Source organism: Melitaea cinxia, chromosome 6, assembly GCF_905220565.1.
Source record: "Melitaea cinxia chromosome 6, ilMelCinx1.1, whole genome shotgun sequence".
NCBI lineage: Eukaryota > Metazoa > Arthropoda > Insecta > Lepidoptera > Nymphalidae > Melitaea > Melitaea cinxia.
Genome location: NC_059399.1, coordinates 12,050,931 through 12,072,149, shown reverse-complemented (window position 1 = coordinate 12,072,149; position 21,219 = coordinate 12,050,931). Strand labels below are relative to the sequence as shown.

The window sequence follows — 21,219 nt, the reverse complement described above, 5'->3', positions numbered from 1 at the left end:
GTTCTGTCTTATAACAAGCTCGAGATCGCTAAATATCAGACGAATGAAATCCTTAATTACGGGAATCTTACAATATAGACACGACATTCACCGCAAACAGGGGACGCATAATAATTGTAGCGGGCTGCTACACCTTAATAAAGCCAATCGAGTGAGGGCAAGCGGCAGGGAGCGGGGTGGGATTACCGCGATCTTCATTGAGATTTGTTCTGGGATTAGTAACGTGATGTTGACCCGCGTTTGTTATAACGTGTTGCGTTGACCGGAAGACGTGACAATAATTAACACGACAAAAGAATAAAAAGGAAAAATTATGCACGGACAAGATTCTCAGTTAAATAATAATAATACTAGAAAACGCTATAACTTATAGTGTAATATTAGTTGTGCATATTAAGATTCTTTTATAAATCATAAAAACAAAAAAACATAGCAGGATATTCTAAAATGAATTTTTAGTAGAAAAAAAAAATACGATAAAAGGCTTACCTCAACGGCATAGTTCACAAATTCTAATTTTATTATCTGTAAGAGCTTCGGCGTCACCGGATGAAAGGATGCCTAAATTGCGAGCCAAAATGCATTTTAAGTTGACATAGCACTGGAGTAAAAGCAGTGAGATTTAAGACATCATATTATATTGTAATCGGCCGCTGGACAGAGACGAGACCTCGCTTAAATTTACGTAGCGAAAACCACGAAAGCAACCTCTTTCCTTACCGAGGAAACACATTTTACTGAAAACTATGTATAAAAATTCTTACTTGTATTCTATCTAAATATAAAATGAATTAAGTACATCAAATATATAAAAAAGAAGAAAAAAATTTCGATTGATAACAATTTTTGTTTACTTTCAAAAAACCATTTCATTACTCATACCGTCTTAGTATTTTCCACTATATACATCATGTTATTAGACTGGCATCCTTCCTTTTAGGGCCATATACAGAAACATGGAGACATACGTATACACGATGATAATTTTATAAATAGTAATTATATAATAATCAATTTTATAATTTTGCTAACGAGTTAGGGCAAGTGAGTTGCAAATTTAGATTACAATATCGATTTTGATATCTTAGTTAAATGGAAGGACACCGTTTAATAACACGTAGTATATAATTTATCGATAATTCATATAGACACAATTGTCTTTAACTAAAATGAAATGTTACCAGTTTGTTTATACCTGCAAAGTGTGTAACATTTTGCTACTATATGTTTATGTCATAAAAACAACAAAGTCACCCAGAACATGATTCTTATTTCAATATAATCGGATTAAAATAATTGACTATCCTACTTGAATTTTTAATGATAGACATCCCGTAGCAATTGATTGGAATCATTTAAATTTCTTGTACACAATCGGAGCGAGCATCGTTATTGAATTAGCCCTCGAATATTTCATCTCGCATAAATAAATTTCAATAAAGGGTAACCGGGCAAAGATGCTTTAAAAACTTCCGGCCCGGCTGTTGTTAACAATGTCGAATTTTTGTCGCACGAATTTTATACTATCGACTTCAATTTTATTTACTTTGTGATTTTATTAACTTTTTTTCCATTCCGTACGTTTTTGTATAAACTCCATTCTTGTTTATAAAAATATGCATTTAAAACAATTTCTATAACAATATTATCTTGACTTATTTCTCTGTAAACTTTATTAGCCTATGGCGAGACTATAAAATTTTTCAAAACCGGGCTTTGTTAATTTTCCTAGTCGTTTATAATCTCGCTTAAATATAAGAGAAAGAATTTATTTTGTTTTTCAAGTGTAAGTGTAAAAATAAACCCTTAAAGAACATTTAACTATGTATAAGGATACAGCCCGTTAATTTTGATTTTCTTCGCCGTTCTAAGGGCGCGTTGGAGTGTCTCTATATTCTGTATTTTATCACACTACAACAAAGAAAGTATTATTGTTTTATAAAAAAAATAACTTGTCAAAGTTATTTTATCTCGTAAAAACATTGTTATAGCATTTTATATACCTATCGCATTTTCCTTTTACGAATAAATTATAAGAAATATGTTTATACAGTATGTGTTTTATATCGATTGCTACGTTACGTTATTGTATATTTTAAACATTATTAATACAAAATAATACACATTAGTTTTGCTATTTTAAGATGTCCTTTACTATATACTTTTATTTTCGGTCATACCTACGAAAGATTAACACTATAAAGTTGGTGCTATATTACAGTACGATAACTTTGTTGTATGTAACTAAGAAATAGATAAATAATATATACTCAGTGCTCAAAACATACATAAATTTCTCGAATCGAGTGAGTAAAACGTATCAATTTATGTTTCTCGAGTTCGCGATAAAGATAAAATTACATAAAACTTACCTCGCATATTTGCTAGAGTGTTGTAGATGATAAAATAGCTGCGGTGCACCTGAGACCCAAACTCTACGAACTCTAGGAGAGTAGGATTTCATAGCGCTACGTTCGGTGGCAATTTCACCTCGTTGAGTGAACACGGTATTACCTGTAAAAGATTCTACACCCGATGAAGAAGACTCATTACATTAGCATCTCGTTACGCTTATTACAAAATAACTTGATGTATATTTTGTCATGTGTCAAGCGTTCTGCTTCTCGTACGAATCATAATACTGTAGTCGAGTAATTAAACGGGTATTCTGTTTCTTCGTTTGTGAAACAAAACAAATGAATTCTAAATTTGTTAAGTTATTAGTACTAAACTTTTGAATTTAAATTTTGATTGTTTTTATAATATATATAGATATATAATTTAAAAATAAACAGAATACATTAATTAAATATCGTATAATAAATGTTTTACACTTACAGACACGCTCTAACTTATCGTGAACATTTTCAACATTAAAACATTTCTTTTCCAGATTCATTTCAAGCTCTAATCCAGTACCCAGACACCGGGTCAGCGCAAATGGCGAAAACGGTGAGTTGTGAATACTTCTACGTTTTTATTTAACTGTTTGTAAAGTAAAGCTATAAAACAAAGTTCTTATTGCCGCACGTTTCATTCACTTTAATGACTCGCTTTCGAACTATCTGGAAATGAAGTGACTAAGTCTTATCTCCTCCGACTGCTTACCCGCGACGAGGCTAAGACTTTCATATTGATAGTTGTTCTTAGTTTTGTCGCAGAATTACATCATAACTATTTCTAATTACGTTATTTGTTACACATCACAAACGAACATTTATTAATAATTTACATTTTATGCACCGTATATAGGTACTGGTGTAATATGTATATGAAATAACTAAAAAATTAATGTTTACCTTAAGTACATATAGTAATTTCTGAGGTTAAATTAATGCGATATTGTCTCACATACACCAGCTGTGCGTCGCGACAATAGTCCGCGCCCCAGTCGCCGAGTGGGACATCATTTTTCTCGGCTCAACTTTTCCCATTCGCTATTCATTTGCGTTAGAAGTTGAGCGTACTGCTGCCTACTGCAGCGACTGTTTTAACTTTATTTCTGATGCAGCGTTCAGAGCAAATTAAATTTCGTTTTGCGGCTTTCGCAAACTTGCTTTGCTAGCATAATAATTATCGAGCTTTGTTTTTCCGTTTCCCGACTGTTATTAATCGGTACGTTCAATACCTTCCTTGTTGTCCCGTTTCGTTGACTCGCTAAAAGTTTTCGTCTGTTTTATTTTAAAACAAATAGAGTAAAAATTTCTTCTCAATTTATAAATTATATCCGCCAACCCAAAGGAGCAGGAGTTTTGAATAAACTCCAATCTTTTTCCTACATGGAAAAACAGGCCTATGCCCAGCATTGGAATGTTACAGGCAGAATCGTATCGTATCGTTATAAATCAATATAATTTGTAAACTGACCGCGATCGAATTTCACAAAAACGGCAAAAAACCTTTGACATCGTTCGTTATATCCAGCTTACAACTTGCCCAACAAATTAATACACTCAAGCGAGGATGCCATAGTAAAATTGAGATATCATGGCCAAAGCGGAGTGGTGAAAGCTTAGTAATGCTAAGACCCACTCTTACTCGGCGGTTATGATTGAAACTCTACGTAAAAGGACTTCGCATACAATATTGCAGCCAACTCTACGAATAATGTTTGTCATCCGGAAATATTAATATCATTATTACAATTTCATAATCATTTATATCGCATTTTTCGTTATTATAGCAGTTAATGAGGTACATTATTAACTAGCAATACCCGTGCGAATAATTCGCACTAAATAAGTAAAAACAGCATCTTCGGTGCGACAAGGCCTGCCCTGCGGTCACCAACCCGCCTGCCCAGAGCGTGGTGACTATGGGCAACACACATGAACTCATGCCATTTTTGGCGCGAACTTGTGAAGGCATCTATGTCTAGCAGTGGACTGCGATAGGCTGAATAAGTAAAAAAATTACCGACTGTCAATTTTGTTAACGTTGTTTCAAAATTAACGCCTCCACGTATAAAAATTTAATAATTTATCAATTTACAAAAACAAAAGCAGTAATAATTTTTTAGTTGTAGATGTCGATAGAGCAAGCAGTTATCTATAAAATGATATATAATTTATGTCGAGTAATCATTTACTTAAAGATTCAGCTTGTAAAATTCCACTGCTGGGCGTAGGCTTTTCTCTCCATGTAGGAGAAGGATCGAATCGTTCTAGTGTAGTGGTTCGTGTTGTCACCTAAAATACTCACGATTTGCGGTTTCGATTCTCACTTGGAATGGATTCTTTCAAGTTTGGATATCTTTCCTTGTGTCTCGCCACTGTGCCTCAGAGAGCACATTAAGCCGTCTACTTATCAGGAGTACTATATTAAGATAACAAAATTTTAGTTAAAATTACAAACAACATAACAAATCAGTTTTTGTTAATGTATAACATTCGCTTTACAGAACTTTATATTTTTGTCAGGCAAGAGATTTATTCAGTATCTATAATTCCATACGTCATACGAGCTTGATGCTTTGGAACCGGACTGGACGCGAATTTTTCTTAAAATGAAATTGAAACGTCCCGCAAGGTAAGTGGCAGCAGGAGTAAGAGGTACAAAGTGAAGTGAAGCCGGATAGTGCTCCAACCACAAAGGGCACAGTCGGATGTTGGAGCACTGAAATCCCCCGATCCCCGACTCTATGATCCTTGACATAAATCTCTAACCTCGCCATCAAATCTTTTCAGAGGGCGGCTTATGCGCGCAGACACGAAATGTAAGCTTTTAATGTGCTCAATTCTTATACCTGTATATCGTAACGCGTTTTACGACCAACCATGTCCGCGGTGCATGAGGTTGTAGTAAATTAATTTAGTATTCCATTTAATTTACTTGGATTCAAAGCATATTGCTTAAGGCCAGCTCTGCGAGCATAGGGAATAGCTTCGTACTAGGATTGTATCGTTTAATTGCTAAATAAAACAGTACATTTACTTCATTAGACATTATACTGGTACTATGAATAGCTATCTAAAATAGTTAAATATGTATTACACTATTACATTAATAAACTCAGCGCGCTACTAATTCAAATCGAAGTACTCCATCAATACACCGTGATTGATAACAATATGATTCATTCGACTCGCAGAACCGCCCCCTGTTCTACCTCATCCATAATCGCGACAATAACCTTCGATGACGATCACTCATTTTAACACCATTCTCAAAATATCCATCTATATTCTATAGTACGTAGTAATTAAATTCAGTATTAATCTACGCATTATTATTATACAATATTACATACTAATTGACATCATTCAATGCAATATCCAAATTATAACAAGTGATTAGTTAATAGTTTGGTTTACTATTGCTGTTTCTTATACATATAGTATACGACGCGTTACAGTCACAGCACTGATTTGTGGCTGGTGCGCTGACGGTTGCGGGTTCGATCCCTTCAAATGACAAGCATTTGTATTGGCCGTGCGGATACTTTCCGTGGTCTGGGTGTTTGTGCAGTCCTTGTGGGTCTCCCCACCGTGCCTTGGAGAGCACGTTAAGCCGTCGATCCCGGTTGTTATCATGTACAGCTGATAGCGATCGTTACTAATAGTATGGAATTTGTCCGCCAACCAGCATTATTAAGCTCTGATCCTTCTCCTAAACAGGTAAAGAGGCCTATGCCCAGCAGTGGGATATTACAGGTTGAATCGTGATATAGTAAAAACAATAGAGTGCCGTATCGTATTAGTACAGATGTAAAATTTTGCTTGAACTAAGAATAAATATTTAAAAGGTAAAAAACATAGGTTTGTTTACATTTTAAAATTGCACTTTGCAACACGACCGCGGCTAAGCGGAGCTTTTCTGTCAACACAAGAGACATATTCAAACGACGTATCTGTCGAAAACGTGATACCTGAGCTGTGTTGTTTCTTTGACAAATTGTGTATTTTAAATTTTTTGATATACATAAAGCAGTATTCTTTACTTAAAAGAAACGTTTGTTTTTGTTTGTTATACTTTAGCAATAAGTTTATTAAGTTATATTTCATATTCAAAGTTATTGTAGACATGGTTTTTTATCATAGAAAAATATAATTTTTTTTTTCTATAATATGTTTTTAATAAAATGTCGAACACCAGATACACAACTGAGACAACATCTTCAATGCTCTATTTGTTAATACTAATACTTGTAATATATTGTAGCTACTACGAATGCGTAATCCTCAACACCTTTATAAAAACGGTTCACAATAATTCTGAATAAAATTCAATTATTTAATCGTATTATTTTTAAATAATAATCATAAAAAAGTAGAAAATAAAGTAACATTTATCACAAATGTATACATCGTATATACTACGTAATATCGTTATTCATAGGACCAAGGACCCGCTCCTGCTTAATATTGCAACTTCGATGGCACCTGTTTAGATTCCGTCCGGTTCTGTCAACAAAGATCAGTCTGCACTCTGCGCCACCTCGGTCCGTGTCAAACAATGTTTTATTAGTGCCCCGGACCTTACACACCGTAATTACAAACAAATAGTTGAACTTTCGAAACCATTGCGATACTTCCACCCCCATCGATGGCTAACAAACCTTCAATAAATGATATTTCGTGTAGGTAGTAACGTTTACATCATTGAGGGTGAAACAATACCATTATGTAGTGAACAATAGTAGTGATCATAGACAATGCCAATTCAAGCTTTCGGTAACAAAAGTCGACGAATTCATTATTCATGATGTCACAATATAGAACAACATCTGCGTACTAATCACTAATATTGGGTTTCGTTAGGGGAGAGCATTAAGGAGCGGTTTTTGAGCAATTATGGCGTCGATCGTTGTCTATTTATCACTAACAATTAGGGGTTACCCTTGAGTATTAATTACATTTTCTAATGGAACGAAACCAGTTTGATCTAAATATGCTGAAAAAGGCCATCTTAATCACAAAAACGATTATGATGACGCATTAGTATGGCAGCTTTTAATATCTTATACATATAAAAATATATAAATAAGTAAGTTGTAAGAAGCCATCCTTTCGTCGAGATAAAATTCTTCGCGTTTTTCCCTTTGGACTTTTGATTACATTTCTTACTGACGCCTTATACTGATACACAACATAATGTAGCATAGTCATATGGCCTTAGGATAAAAATTATAGGCAATGTAGCACATTCAGAAAACGTTAATGTTATTTATATTAACGAAAACAATTTTTTTATTATAGATTTGTATAATATAGGTATCCTAAAAAACTATATAAAAATGTCTGTGTCTCTATTTATTAAATTGTTGAGATCTGTACGAAAAGGAAAAATTTGATAGTATTTAAACAGCTGAATAGATTTTCTTTAAATATACACATACTTTACTTTTCTTTCAAGACCGCATAGATTAAGCTTTAAATGATAAATGCGTCGAAAGTAGACCATCCATTTTCTCGCTACGGATTTTATTTATTGCGTTTCCTTTAGATCATTTGAGGCAACAAGACATAGACGATCAAGGTACTACTGAATAATAAAACTAACTAATAATAGGTACCAAAGATTGTAAGGACTGTTGGATATATAATGTTTAATGGGTACTCTTTGTCTTGAAAATTATTTAATTGCAATTGGCAACTTGAATTATGTAGATACCAATTATCAATAATATAACATAGACTAGTTATTGTTCTAAAATTCGAATGATATCTGAAATTACGCACGTCTTCTATTAAATCTAGTATTAAATACTATTTCAAATATTCTTACAGAATTTAATAACCTACGTAGACGCTCGATGAGAGTTACAGAAAACCGGGATTTCTGGCTGATCTGACTGACTGACACAATTAAAATATAAAAATGATAAAATTTATCACTGTAAGCTTTTATTCATAGTGAAATAATTTATCTAATTGTTAAAAGCACCTAGTTGTATTTGTTTTGGAGATCCGCATCCGACCGTCGATAAGTAGCCTTTATCTTTGACTAATCGCGCGAACATTGCTTTCTCGCCTAATACAATTAATTAAAGTACACCGCGTTCGTGAGTTTTTCTTACGATTTCTTCCACTTTTCTTCTAATTTTATACGAAATACGGTATCGTTCAGTTTATGTGATACCTTTAAAAAATAGATAAATTAAACGTTAATAATAAAGAAATATCTAACTATATATAGTAAAACTAATTTTATTTTAATGTTAGAATTCATCATTTCTATTACATAAAAATTTAAAATATATATATATATATATGTTTTTGTAACGGACAAATTTATTTAAAAAATGCATTACATCATCGACGTAATCCTTGCACCGGCCACGGAAGCAATCTGAGCGATGTCCGCTTTTATAAATATTAATCGTTGCAAGCCGGGACCCCAACAAAAACGTTTATCTGGTCTCCGTGGAAAAACCGCCAGAATTAGCAACAGGGGGTGGATTAAGGCGGACCGCACTTAATCCTTCTCTAAGAAGGCTTTGCTTAAACGAGTTCTAACGAGCTAAAGATAAAACAATTACCGGAGACGTGATTAAGAGATACGGAGGACACTTGTTACGTCTTACGATGATTCCGTCTCGCTGCTATGACGGCCTCTTTGCTCTTTAAATTAACTGAATTTACCTCCTCGCTAAAGAAATAAAGGTAGATCAACTAGATATCAAAGGTCAACAGAAAATAACAAAAAATTTATATTATTGTTATTATTTACAGCGAAACTTTTAAAGCGTGTGTAACATAACGTATTTACAAAGTCAAAACGATTCTTTAATAACAATATTTCATATATTACAACATAATAGCATTAATTTTTAATCAAACTGTACATACATAATATTTAAATGTGACATAATTAATCAAAGAATATTAATTGCTCATTCCCTCACCTATGCCATAAATTTATTCATAGCTTATATTAACGCAGAGAGTTTAAGTCTTAAAGGGAAAATATTACACAAAATGTTTTTTTTTTTACTCGGACTTTAGATTTAAAAGTTTATAATATAATGTTACAAAAATCACATCATCATATAAGTATATCTTAAATATGAATATTTAAAAAATACAACTTACATGAACAGAATACCTAAATAATAGCTTTTTCAAAATTGATGTATTGAAAACAATTTCGTTTGAACGCCCGACTATTATTCAATCTTCACCGAAACCAAATTTTGGTGACGTTTGCAAAACTAATTACGTATCGAACCGATCTTCTTCGCGCTTTCTTACGTGCTTTTCGTATTTCCATATAAGTTGAGCTATAACGAACCAATCTATTCACGTCTACACATCAGGGGTTCGCATTTGCATATAGAGCAGAAATTTATTAAATCTACAGCCAATATTCCAGCTTTCCGACATTGAACTCTTACTCATTCATTGCGTCTCTGAAATTTTTATTGGATTGTAAAAAGGTATTCAAATTTAACTCCATTTATAGGAAATACGAGCGTGGTTTAATCAACGATTTAAGAGTTTTTTTTTTTTTTTTGTGACGATCGATTGTATTTTTATCACCCTAATAAATTGCTGCTTCATTTAACGGCAAAATTAAAAGTAAGAGAGCGAAGAACAATCGAATACACTCCTTCGCTTTAAGGCGAGTACGATCACTTATACATTATATACCATAGAAGTACTCTTAGTAGCACTCTTGATGTCTTCGAATATATAAAAGATTTGTTAAGTACGGACATATATACTTTCCGTAAATTACTGGATAAATTATTCATTTGCTTGTAATTCTAAAATTAAGTTTCAAGTTCCCTATAAAAGAAAACAGTAATGTTAATTAATTGAATTAATAATAATGTAGCGAAGGCGAGGCCTCTGGCGTCTCCGAGTTGACAGTACTAACGAAACTGTTTCGTAGGAAAGGCCTCGGGCAAAATTGCTAAAACGTTTGAATTAACAGAAAAGACTGTAAGGTGTCTCTCTGAAGAAATTGCAAGAGAGATAAACAGTTAAAAATTAAAGTCTATTTGCGGCAAACAAACTGCTCAGGAGTAATCCCTGTAGCAACATTTATCTTTGCTAAATTAGATAGTAGAAGGTCCCATGTGGCCCGGTTACCTACGCGTAAGAAGCAAATTGATATAATGATGTTGAATAAGAGATATTGCTATTTCTTTTTAAAGGAAATTCTTTTTTACTATAAAATTATCATGTACATACACTTTGTGCCGGTGAAAGGCAAGCATAATGCCCACAGGAACGGGTTGAGTGCTGTTGCATTTTAATTAATTCTCTTTTCTATCGCGATGGGGTGTTATCAAGCTCCCGCAGGCGCTGTAGACAAACAAATAGGTAATATCGTAGGAAGTAAAGATTTTAATACTTTGATATTTTTCCACCGCGATTTATGGATTTTATAAATATTGATCGTCAATGTTTACGCCTCGAAGCCAACTCCCGTTAGTTCAGGGATTTGTGTTGTCTATACGTACTTTAAAATTTAATAGTATAATTTATGTGCAGTTAAACAGAGATAGCACAAACTTCGTGAAATATAATGTAAGTAAATGACTTATGAATTACTAATTTATGAATTGTGCAATTTGTCCGCAGGCCCTGGATGGCCAAAACATCTACAACGGCTGCTGCACCCTCCGCATCGACTACTCGAAGATGACATGCCTCAACGTCAAATACAACAACGATAAGTCAAGGGACTACACTAATCCCACGCTCCCGTCGGGTGATGGCGACGCGCACCAGCTGTTGACCAGTGAGTTGATGCCTCAGCGGGCTCGCCTCGCCTTGGCCCTCGCGTCCAGGATGAGTTAGTCTTATACTACCCCACACCTGGAAGCTTGATTCACCGCTCTTCGATACACTCGCCTACGATGTAGTTACATGTAGAAGTATATACACTAGTTTTTTCGTACTATATTTTCTATAAAATAATTAAGAATTTAGTATTTCTATAAATACTAAATTCTTCTATAAATGCAACATTATTGATGGTGTTTGTTTTTGGAATGGGTATATATATATTTCATCAAACGTAAAAGTTACAAAACATACTTTCTTACAAAGCTAAACAAAAGCACATTCACTATTCTACTTTACTCCCTAGTCTTGTTTGTTATTCATAATCAATTCTAAATGTATCCACAGTGACTAATAACTTATCATAAATCCCTATTGCACCACAGAGGGTTGTAATATATGAGGATTACTCCTGTAAAGTCTGTTCGTTGCTTTCGTTATTGTGTACTATTGCTTTATATTTGAGAATATCTGCAAAAAAGGGACGTACGTTTTGTGTGGCTTTCGGGAAAAGTTTCTTGCGTTGCTTAACGAAAAACGACGATGTTTCGTATATCTAAGCGAAGCATTTAACGTTTTTGTCCACTAAATCACGCGACGATTCCCTTTCTGTTATGAAAACGATAATGAAATATGACGAAAAAAATACGTTTAAAAAAATCCTAGGTGGTGGAGTGTTAGCGCCGCCATTCCTGGGCCTAGGGTCGGGACTGGCATCGCCGTACGGTGTGGGCGTGGGAGGAGTAGGGCTGCCAGCTTTCGGCGCGCTCACGCTGACGCCCGCGTCGCCAGCCCTGCGCGCCCTCGCCGCGCCGCCGCTGCCTCTCGCGACCGTGCTGCTCGTGTCAAACCTAAACGAAGAGGTAAGTAAACCCCCGAGCCCGTAACCGCTCTCTCTTAGACCCGAAGACACCTACGTGTAGTCTGTTCGACCGAATAACTGTTTGCTTTAAAGTTTCAAATTTCGATCTTAGTTTGATGAAGACTTAAAATTGTGCCACTAGGTTAATTATTCACTAGGCACAGAAAGTAGAAAGATTATTTATAACTCTTTGGTAGTTTAATTATTTATTGGCAAATTATGCATATGCTAACACAATAGCCGGTAACGTCCTTAAACATCGTCTCAAGGTTTAATACGATACCAAATTACCGCTGACGACTAATAAATTCGAACTAATACATCTGGCGTTACAGGCTATTTACGTTTTTATATATTCTACTTAAAACTCCTTAAAAATAAGTTGCTAATTTATTTATAGACATGAGATCAGATATCTTTTACGACTATTTATAATACTATCTCTTTTCTCTTTCCTATTGTTTTAGATGGTCACGCCTGACGCTCTCTTTACCCTTTTCGGTACGTGTGCACATACATTCCGTATTTTATATTAAAACATTAATATTACCTCTGCTCCTGTCCGCCTGGAAGACAAATTGTCAGCTAACATTCTCGATTTCTATACTGATAACAGCATCCGATGTTTTGTCGAAGCTTGTAAGCGCTTGTTAACACTATCCATTCTGAAACCACTCTAAACGCTTTTATTAACGTGACAATTTGTTTTTCAGACGTCTTAGTTGTAGCTAGGTTAGTGTATGTCCCGATACTGTACTTGTTTTGTGTTTTGTTTACCTGTACTTGTATATTTATGATAAAAATCAACATAATTTTTGTAATAAACTCAGACACTAGACCTAAAATAGTTTGCAAACATACTTAATCACAATTTAAAGATTAGTTAAATTAAACGAAGGAACCTTTCTCTTATTATTTTCTTTGAGATTTCTGTCCGTCGCAACTGTTTACAGTCGGACTATATTTGTAGTCTCTGCTTGATACGGCCGGCTGTAACCAAAGCCGATGCTGTTAACCGCTAAGCATTAATTGGAAGCTTATACGTGACCAAAATAGAGCTTGGAGTTATTTTCTTCCTTAATCATTTCTTTCTATCCAATTTCACCAAAATTATTTTTTTGTATTAATTAAATTTGTTTTTACTAAAAACCCTCTGATGTCTAGATTATAACTGTGTGTAAATGTAGTAACTGACTTAGTCATAGATTAAAGAGATCGACATCCTCAACAGTACTTTGTAAGATTAATCCATGTAGTGATTCATAAATAGTAAGTTTAAATAAGCATTGAAATATCGTTCAAAGCACAGTTGAGATTGTCATTTAAATATAATGTAATAAAATGAAAACGAATATTGTTTGGTTTGTAACGCATTATTATTATGTAGGCGTGTATGGTGACGTGCAGCGAGTGAAGATCCTCTACAACAAAAAGGATTCAGCTCTAATTCAAATGGCGGAGCCTCACCAGGCGCATCTAGGTATTATTACACTTTAGTCCTTATTCCTAAACGCAAAACGTTCGTTTTCTATCTAAACATGTTTTATTTATATATGCAGAATATCACGTAATTTTCCACTGCTTACATTTCATATTGCGCAAAGTGGTAGATCTGAATACTCGCTTGTGCGATAGTTATTATTGTAACTAAAAATAAATTATTCGTTCTTTAACAAGGTGCGAATTAGTAAGTTTTACAAAAAATATGCACTGTCAAGTATGTTAAGATCGACTTAATAAAATAATTGTTGTAATGGAATTTTGTGTCTATCTACGCATCTATATCCATAAAAATATTTCGAAAAACTCATCGAAAAATACATATTTATTGATAAAAGTAAAATATTTTTCTGAAATAACTATCTGTCTGTCTTTACGATTGTTCAATGAATGCGTTTCCATATCCAGGTGATAATATTTTTATCCATTTCTATGTTGACACTATATAGAAATACAACTTTTACAAATTTCGATATTTGTAGGAAAAAGATGACTATTTGTAATCGACAAAAGATAATCATTATTTCACCACAAGAAGTAGTTAATTTAGAAGTAACATAAGTGTACAAAATTTGTTTGTGACATCGTGTTGGACGTAAAGTGACAGATGTACATATTTTCAAAATTAATTTAAAACAAATTTTTTACAGCTATGACACACATGGACAAATTGCGTGTCTTCGGGAAAGCGATGCGTGTGATGCTCAGCAAACATCAAACGGTGCAGCTTCCCAAGGAGGGACAACCGGATGCTGGCCTTACTAGGTAAGTTGTAAAACTCATGTAAGAAAATAAAATCATCAACATAGATAAAATGCTGAAGTTGCTGAGTTTATTTGTGAAAACAAACTGTGTGGTGTCGTGGGACGCTAGATAGGAACGAAGTTCTTTATAACAAAATATTGATTTCAAATTCTATTCGAGGTATAAAGAAAATAATTATTCGGGTCTACATTTTTATTATGATTTTTTTTATCGATAAAAATACAAAAAAAAAAAAAAACAATTTTAAAAATTATTTTAACACCTTTATTTTATTAATAAAAATATATAATAATTATCGAATGATATAATAATAATAATAGCAAACTTCAATAATAACAACAGTAATCACGTAGACTATACATTAGACACTGTTATAGCCATCATACATGACTATAAATAAAAAAAAATCTTACGCTTTTTTTAACGTTACAGACTTTTTTGCCAGCTAGGGCCCTCCGCAACGCCCCATAAGGAACTTCGCCTCAAAAATATTTACTAGATATCTTTACATAATTTTGGCAACAACAACATTTGGTACTACCTTGATACATACAAATATTACAGTGTGTACTATAAAATCCAAAATTTACACGACGAAGTTAAATAAAATACGTAAGGCTGCAATAACTTCTTCAGCGGAAAATGAAATTGTATTCAGGAAAATATTTACAACGATATCGAAATACCATTGTGCGCGAAATGTAACATTCGATATAGGAAGGATTATTGAAAACCCTAAATAAATTTATGTGTGCCCATTACAGGGACTACTCGCAGAGCCCGCTACATAGATTCAAGAAGCCCGGCAGCAAAAACTATCAGAACATATACCCACCGAGCGCTACGTTACATCTCTCCAACATTCCGTAAGTTATTGTCAAATTCCAATAGTCATTTTATTTTATACTCAAATGGCCCAGTGGATGGAACGTCTGAGTCGTGACAAACAGTTAAGGGTTTTACTCAAGCTAGTTATGCAACTTTTTTATTATTAAATTTCTATAAACAAATATTTGTGTTTGACTGTCAAAGAAAACATAGTATCGAATATTTCGAAGATCGTGTTGTTTATTCCGAGATGCTTTTCATCCGAATTAAAGCTGCGTAAACTATTCTAATTCTCTATATATCAAGAGAAAGAGGTTTTTTCCCGTAAATGGTATATTTCTACTTTTTATGTATTATATTATTCATACTTCCACAGAGCCACGGTGTCCGAGGACGACATCAAGGATGCGTTCACTAAAAGGGGATTCGCGATCAAGGCCTTTAAATTCTTCCCGTGAGTTTAATTTTCACTAATCGTTTAATATTATACAATCAAACCAAGGGAGATAATGTTTGATTATAACGTAATTTAGTTACTGAATTTTTATACATTTCGGCTAGTCGACAAAAATTCGACAATGACTAGATAATTTTTCGTAATCCCTCCAGTTCGACCAATATCAAGATCGAGCCTAAGCTTGTAAATTGTTAGAGTAATCCAACTTTTTTCATCTTTTTCTTGTTACATTTTAAATTGGTTTTTATTTCGACAAGTAATTTATTTATTCCGTAAAATAATACTCGATTTTGATGATAAAAATTAAATATACATTACACAGATAAAAAAAAGTTACTGACAAAACCAATTGACATTGATTTCGATCACTGTATAATAAAATAAAGTAGGTTTGTATATGTCGTACTTAAAATCCTGTGTGTCTCCCTTATAAATACCGAAACAAAATTAAATACTCGTATGTTGAAAGCAACATATTTAAATTTTCCGTTCCCTTAAATCCCTTATTACGAACATATAAATTGTAATTTTAAATCCGGTCCATTAGTACGAACTTGTGGGGCTCTCACTGGTAATGATTTCTAAGTTTTATTATTACTTTATTTTATACTTAAATAGAAACAACCTTTAGTAAAACCGAACTAACAAAACTTTTGAAATGCCGGACATTTTAATGAAATCTATTTACCAAGCAGTGCCGAACAAAATATTTTGACAAATCAATAATAAATTAGTCGTCATCGTCATCAATGAATATTCGCTAAGAGTTATTTACCCACAATAAATAAATAAATATCATATAACATACACACACGGTCGTCTGTTCCTATGGTAAGCAACATAATGCTTGTTACAGGAAACAGCCGACTGTTATAACTATATTTTTTTTTGATAAATATACATAGAAATAATACATATATAAATATATAAATACAAATATTATATTATACCCAGACTCAAGCGGGAATCGAACCCACAACCCGCGGCACAGATAGCACTACAAACTGCGCCAACGGGCTAATACCTACAGTTCTCTTAAAGCAAACGTCGGAATAGCAGACGATATCTTTTGTAAAATATTATAAAGTTAAAGAGTTTGTGTTTTAACACACTAATCTCAGAAACTACTGAATGGTTTAGAATTGATTTTTTTATGTTGGATAATTAATTTACCAAGAAAGGATATAGGCTACATAATATTTTAATTCGTCAAGTTAATGAGGCTAAAACCGCGGGGCGCGGCTAATAAAATATTTCTCTATAATATATATTATAAATAATATTTCTCTAAAATAATAAGAATACAGCAGTATTTCAAAAAATCAGGACATATATATATATCTTTAATGACACTATTTTTAAAATTAAAACATTGATTATATTCATCAGCAAAGTAAGCTTAATTGTGATCAGTTTATAATGTTGTTACAAATTGTTTTTCTTTAATTCTTTGGTTTTTTTTAAATATTTCACTGTAGCTGAATATAATGAAAAACACTATTTTAGTTCTAACCGTGTTTATGTAATTATTGTATGTTATTAGTTTAATGTAGTTATCACCTATAATTAAAGTTACAGTCAGAATTCACTGTTACTGTATAATGTACTTGACATATGGTGTATACTTCGTTGGTGTTCTATAAATAAATAAAGTGGCGGTAACGTTCGCAGGAAGGACCGCAAGATGGCGCTGGTGCAGCTGCCGTCCATCGACGACGCGGTGACGGCGCTCATCAAAATGCACAACTACCAGCTGTCCGAGTCCAACCACCTGCGGGTCTCGTTCTCCAAGTCCAGCATCTAAGCGCTCCCGAATATCACACAACGGCTCAGCCGACCGCTCGTGACTACGTCGTACCTCTCTCACGTATCGAGAACTATACTCGACTGAAAATTTATAATCTGTATTACGCTTACTCGGATCAGTGTAGATGTTAAGTGCTAACTCTATTTCGTTAGTATACGTACTACTGTTACTGTACATCATAACTTAAGGTGTGTCATCGTTTCCCGACGGCAGCTAGTTGAGGTCGTTTTTTGAGGGTACTCGTGAATTATTACGGACTTTCGTGAGCTCCGCTGTACGGCTTGAGATGTTTTTATTTAATATTTTGTGTGATATTCATTCCGTATTTTTGTAATTCGATATATTATTTTTATACATAGTGTTATCGTTTCCGGTATTCTCGATGTTGGTTTCGAACGTTTTGTCACATAGAAACAGAATGCAATTAGATTGCGCTAGTTATTTGAAATTTGGCAACTTTCTATCTATTTAACGCGATGTTAAACATCGCCTCGGTTATTTTGTGGTTATTATGATGACAGGATTATTTACGATATAATAGTATTACATTATATATTCAACACTAGAGCACATTGTTAAACAAGTATTTCTTAATTAATCACTTTAATTTGCAGTTATTATATTCTAAGATTATATTTTATAAATATATTTTATGCTCTATTATAATCTGCACAATTTATTATGGCATTTTTAAGTAAATATATAGTTTTGTGCGCATACACATTTTCTATATTTTTATGAAACGCTATGTTTAGAAATGTGTATGTGTGTGCAATATTAGTTTTAGAAAGGGTTAAGTATATTTTAGGTATTAACAACTGTCTTCTCCATCCGGTTTGTCGGAGCCTCCGCATACTTCCATTGCTGTTTCGTTATTTAGGAGAATATTCCGTTCACTGTTACATTGTAGTATTTCTCGATTAGTTAGTGTAATCACAACTATCACTAACTTAGCTCGTATATCGTCTACATAATGTTATTTTCGGTGACATATAGTGACATGATGCATTTATTTTGATGTTAATTTATATTAATGGTAGCTACAACATATTATAAATGCTCGTGCATGCGTTTCACTAAGTGAATTATATTATAGATAATTATTTATTTCACTACGGTCGGGGAGTCCCCTGTACGTGATACTTTGGCCGATGTTGGGTTAACGTATTTTAGAATAATTTCCATTAAGTATAATAAACACAGATGTTCTATTTCAATGTCGCCACACTGTTCACGAGACAGTCGTTGAGGTGTTGTAGATGTAACACGGGGATCGCGTCGCCCCTCACAAATGTTCATATCAACTATTTGCCTTCGACTACTTATAACACAACAGTATTTTAGTCTAATTCTATCCCCTCGACCTTTGTATATACCTCGTGTTACGAGACGTTTCCACACTACTCCATTGGTATCCACACATCTTTGCCTTCTTAAATTAATTAAAAAATGCGTCTAGTCCAATGCAAAAGAGATTAATTTCGTGAAATAAGTAAATTAACATAAAGACTAAAAAAATCTTCACATTGAACTCTGATAGAGCTCTATTAAAGATAATTATTTATTTATCGTAAAGATGTTTCGGTCGAAGAGCCGTGCCGCGAGCTTCGCTCCGACATTAGGACCATATCAAGTGTTCAGTTACACGTCCAGTCTATGTGATTAGGCAAAGCATGCGTGAAACAGATACCTGAATTGTGACGATTTAGTGAAACTTTGCTGTTCGCAATTTTATGATAATTACATTTTTAATAATAAAATTCCTAATATTAGATGAGAAATGACAAAGGAATTCATACATATCTTCCTCTACGCCGGCGGTTGTAGATAGTAGGTATCGAGTGCACGACATACGGTAGGTTGTCTTGTATTCGCCGTGACGATATCGCTAAGGTCGCGAATGTACTTTATAACTTCGATTTGATCCTAAAGTTGACGTTAAAAGTCACATATTTACACTATTATAAAATGTATAATATACATCAAGTACCGTTGATATGTATAAAAATAGAGCTTAGTAAGATGGTTATACTAAGTAAACATAGATCGTCATTTCGATGTAAGGTTAATAGAGAAGTTCGATCATAAATAAATCGTATTGATCAGTACCTATTTACGATAGGAACGTGTAAGTAGTAGAATGGTTTAAATAATGTTAGGCGACCAGGGTGTGGTGATATTTTGCACGTTTTTGAAGATTTTTTTCTATAAGGTACGGGAAACTGTGCCTGCGTTTTGAAACGATAGGCGACTAGCGGTGGTCTGGTCGAGATGGAATCGGTAGTGATTGCGATTTAATTATATTATAGCGTATTTATTAAATAACAAAAACACAAAAAGGAGATTACATATCCAGTGTACTGTACCGTGTCGTACCGTGTCGTACCGTGTCGTACCGTGCCGTACTAACGATAAGCGTGGAACGCTACACAACCGTCTCGGTAGAGTTTAGTACGCAGCTGTCGCTTGTGCTCAATACGACGATCACGATGCGTGTGTAGCGTTTTGTGGCCTAAAACTTTCTCAGTAATATCGGTATTGACTAATAGGTAATTAATAGGGATTTATGTGTTTAGAGAAGTATTTTAAATATAATAGGATAATATCGTAATATAATTAAAAAATAATAAATCAGTGTTTAGAATGAGATGCCAAATTTAAAAGTCAATACACATTATTTTAGGTAAAATGTAATTGAATTAATCCTAACATTTATTAAAAAGTTAATGAAAATGTTACAGTTAAATTATATTTGAGAGTTTTATTAAGCGCAATATATGTAATTTTATTCATTGTAAGCGACATTGTTTCAATTTGTTGGTTAAAGTTATGCGTTGATAAAGATATGAATGTTGCTTTCGATCTTATTTCATTAATTCATTCGCGTCGTATGGACGCTGATTGTAATTAGTACTAAATGTTTACTTTACTTCGTGTGTCTAATGTCCTTTGAGTGTCTCAACACATATCCTGTCATATCACAACATTTTCCTTAAGGTTTTCATAAACCTTCTATACACTTGTTCTCTTCTCGGTTATAGTTCAATAAATATTTTGTATAAGTATGGGTAAACGCCGACATATCAGTGAAAGAGTGGCAAGGACGCATGTATATGTCTCAACATCTAGAGCCCTGTTGCTTCTGCTTTCTTTATGTCATATTATATTTAATTTCTATTTTATTTTTCATTGTAATTTAAGTGTCGTCTTTATATTTTCCTTATTTTATAGAATTAAGCCTTGTGTGTGGTTAATTTCACTCTTATTTTTAATTTCATAATTAAACTTTTATTATCATTGATTTCTTTTGTTTTTATTTTATTTCCTCTACGTTTATTGCCTTTGCGTATATTTTTTGTAAAATTAAGTTTTTATCATCTGTATGCAATATTAAACTCGCTTTCTATTAATCCTACCTTCGACAAAATGTTAAAACTATTTGTAAATAGAACTCATAAATTTTAAATGGGAACAATATAATGAAATTATGTACGATTGTACACCATCTATAAAATACTAGACATATTCTTATCTTAGATCTTAACTCCTTGTACAGCTGTGCTATTTAAATTACTAAAACGTTTCAATACTTACATCTTTATTCAATCTAAGCCTTCACATTTCGCTTGAAACACAGTCCACGGACTAGGGTGAATTTAAATTAAATACAGGTGGTCGAGTGAAATGGATAAGGGACTCAAATATTGCCAATGGTATGTTTTATAAAATAATCTGAAGAAATACTATGCACAGGGTATAATGTGAA

The 21,219-nt window shown here is 33.4% G+C and overlaps 1 protein-coding gene across 1 annotated transcript in view; it reads left to right on the top strand.

Moving 5' to 3' along the window:
- LOC123654375 (polypyrimidine tract-binding protein 3) overlaps positions 1 to 17,450 on the top strand; it is a 45,733-nt gene extending 28,283 nt beyond the window's left edge. Inside the window, exons 6-14 of the mRNA XM_045590287.1 lie at positions 2,894 to 2,952; positions 11,031 to 11,244; positions 11,901 to 12,097; positions 12,564 to 12,597; positions 13,484 to 13,576; positions 14,247 to 14,361; positions 15,126 to 15,227; positions 15,566 to 15,643; positions 17,318 to 17,450. Coding sequence (XP_045446243.1) covers positions 2,894 to 2,952; positions 11,031 to 11,244; positions 11,901 to 12,097; positions 12,564 to 12,597; positions 13,484 to 13,576; positions 14,247 to 14,361; positions 15,126 to 15,227; positions 15,566 to 15,643; positions 17,318 to 17,450 — 1,025 coding nt within the window. The remainder of the gene's footprint in view (positions 1 to 2,893; positions 2,953 to 11,030; positions 11,245 to 11,900; positions 12,098 to 12,563; positions 12,598 to 13,483; positions 13,577 to 14,246; positions 14,362 to 15,125; positions 15,228 to 15,565; positions 15,644 to 17,317) is intronic.
- The last annotated feature ends 3,769 nt before the right edge of the window (positions 17,451 to 21,219 follow it).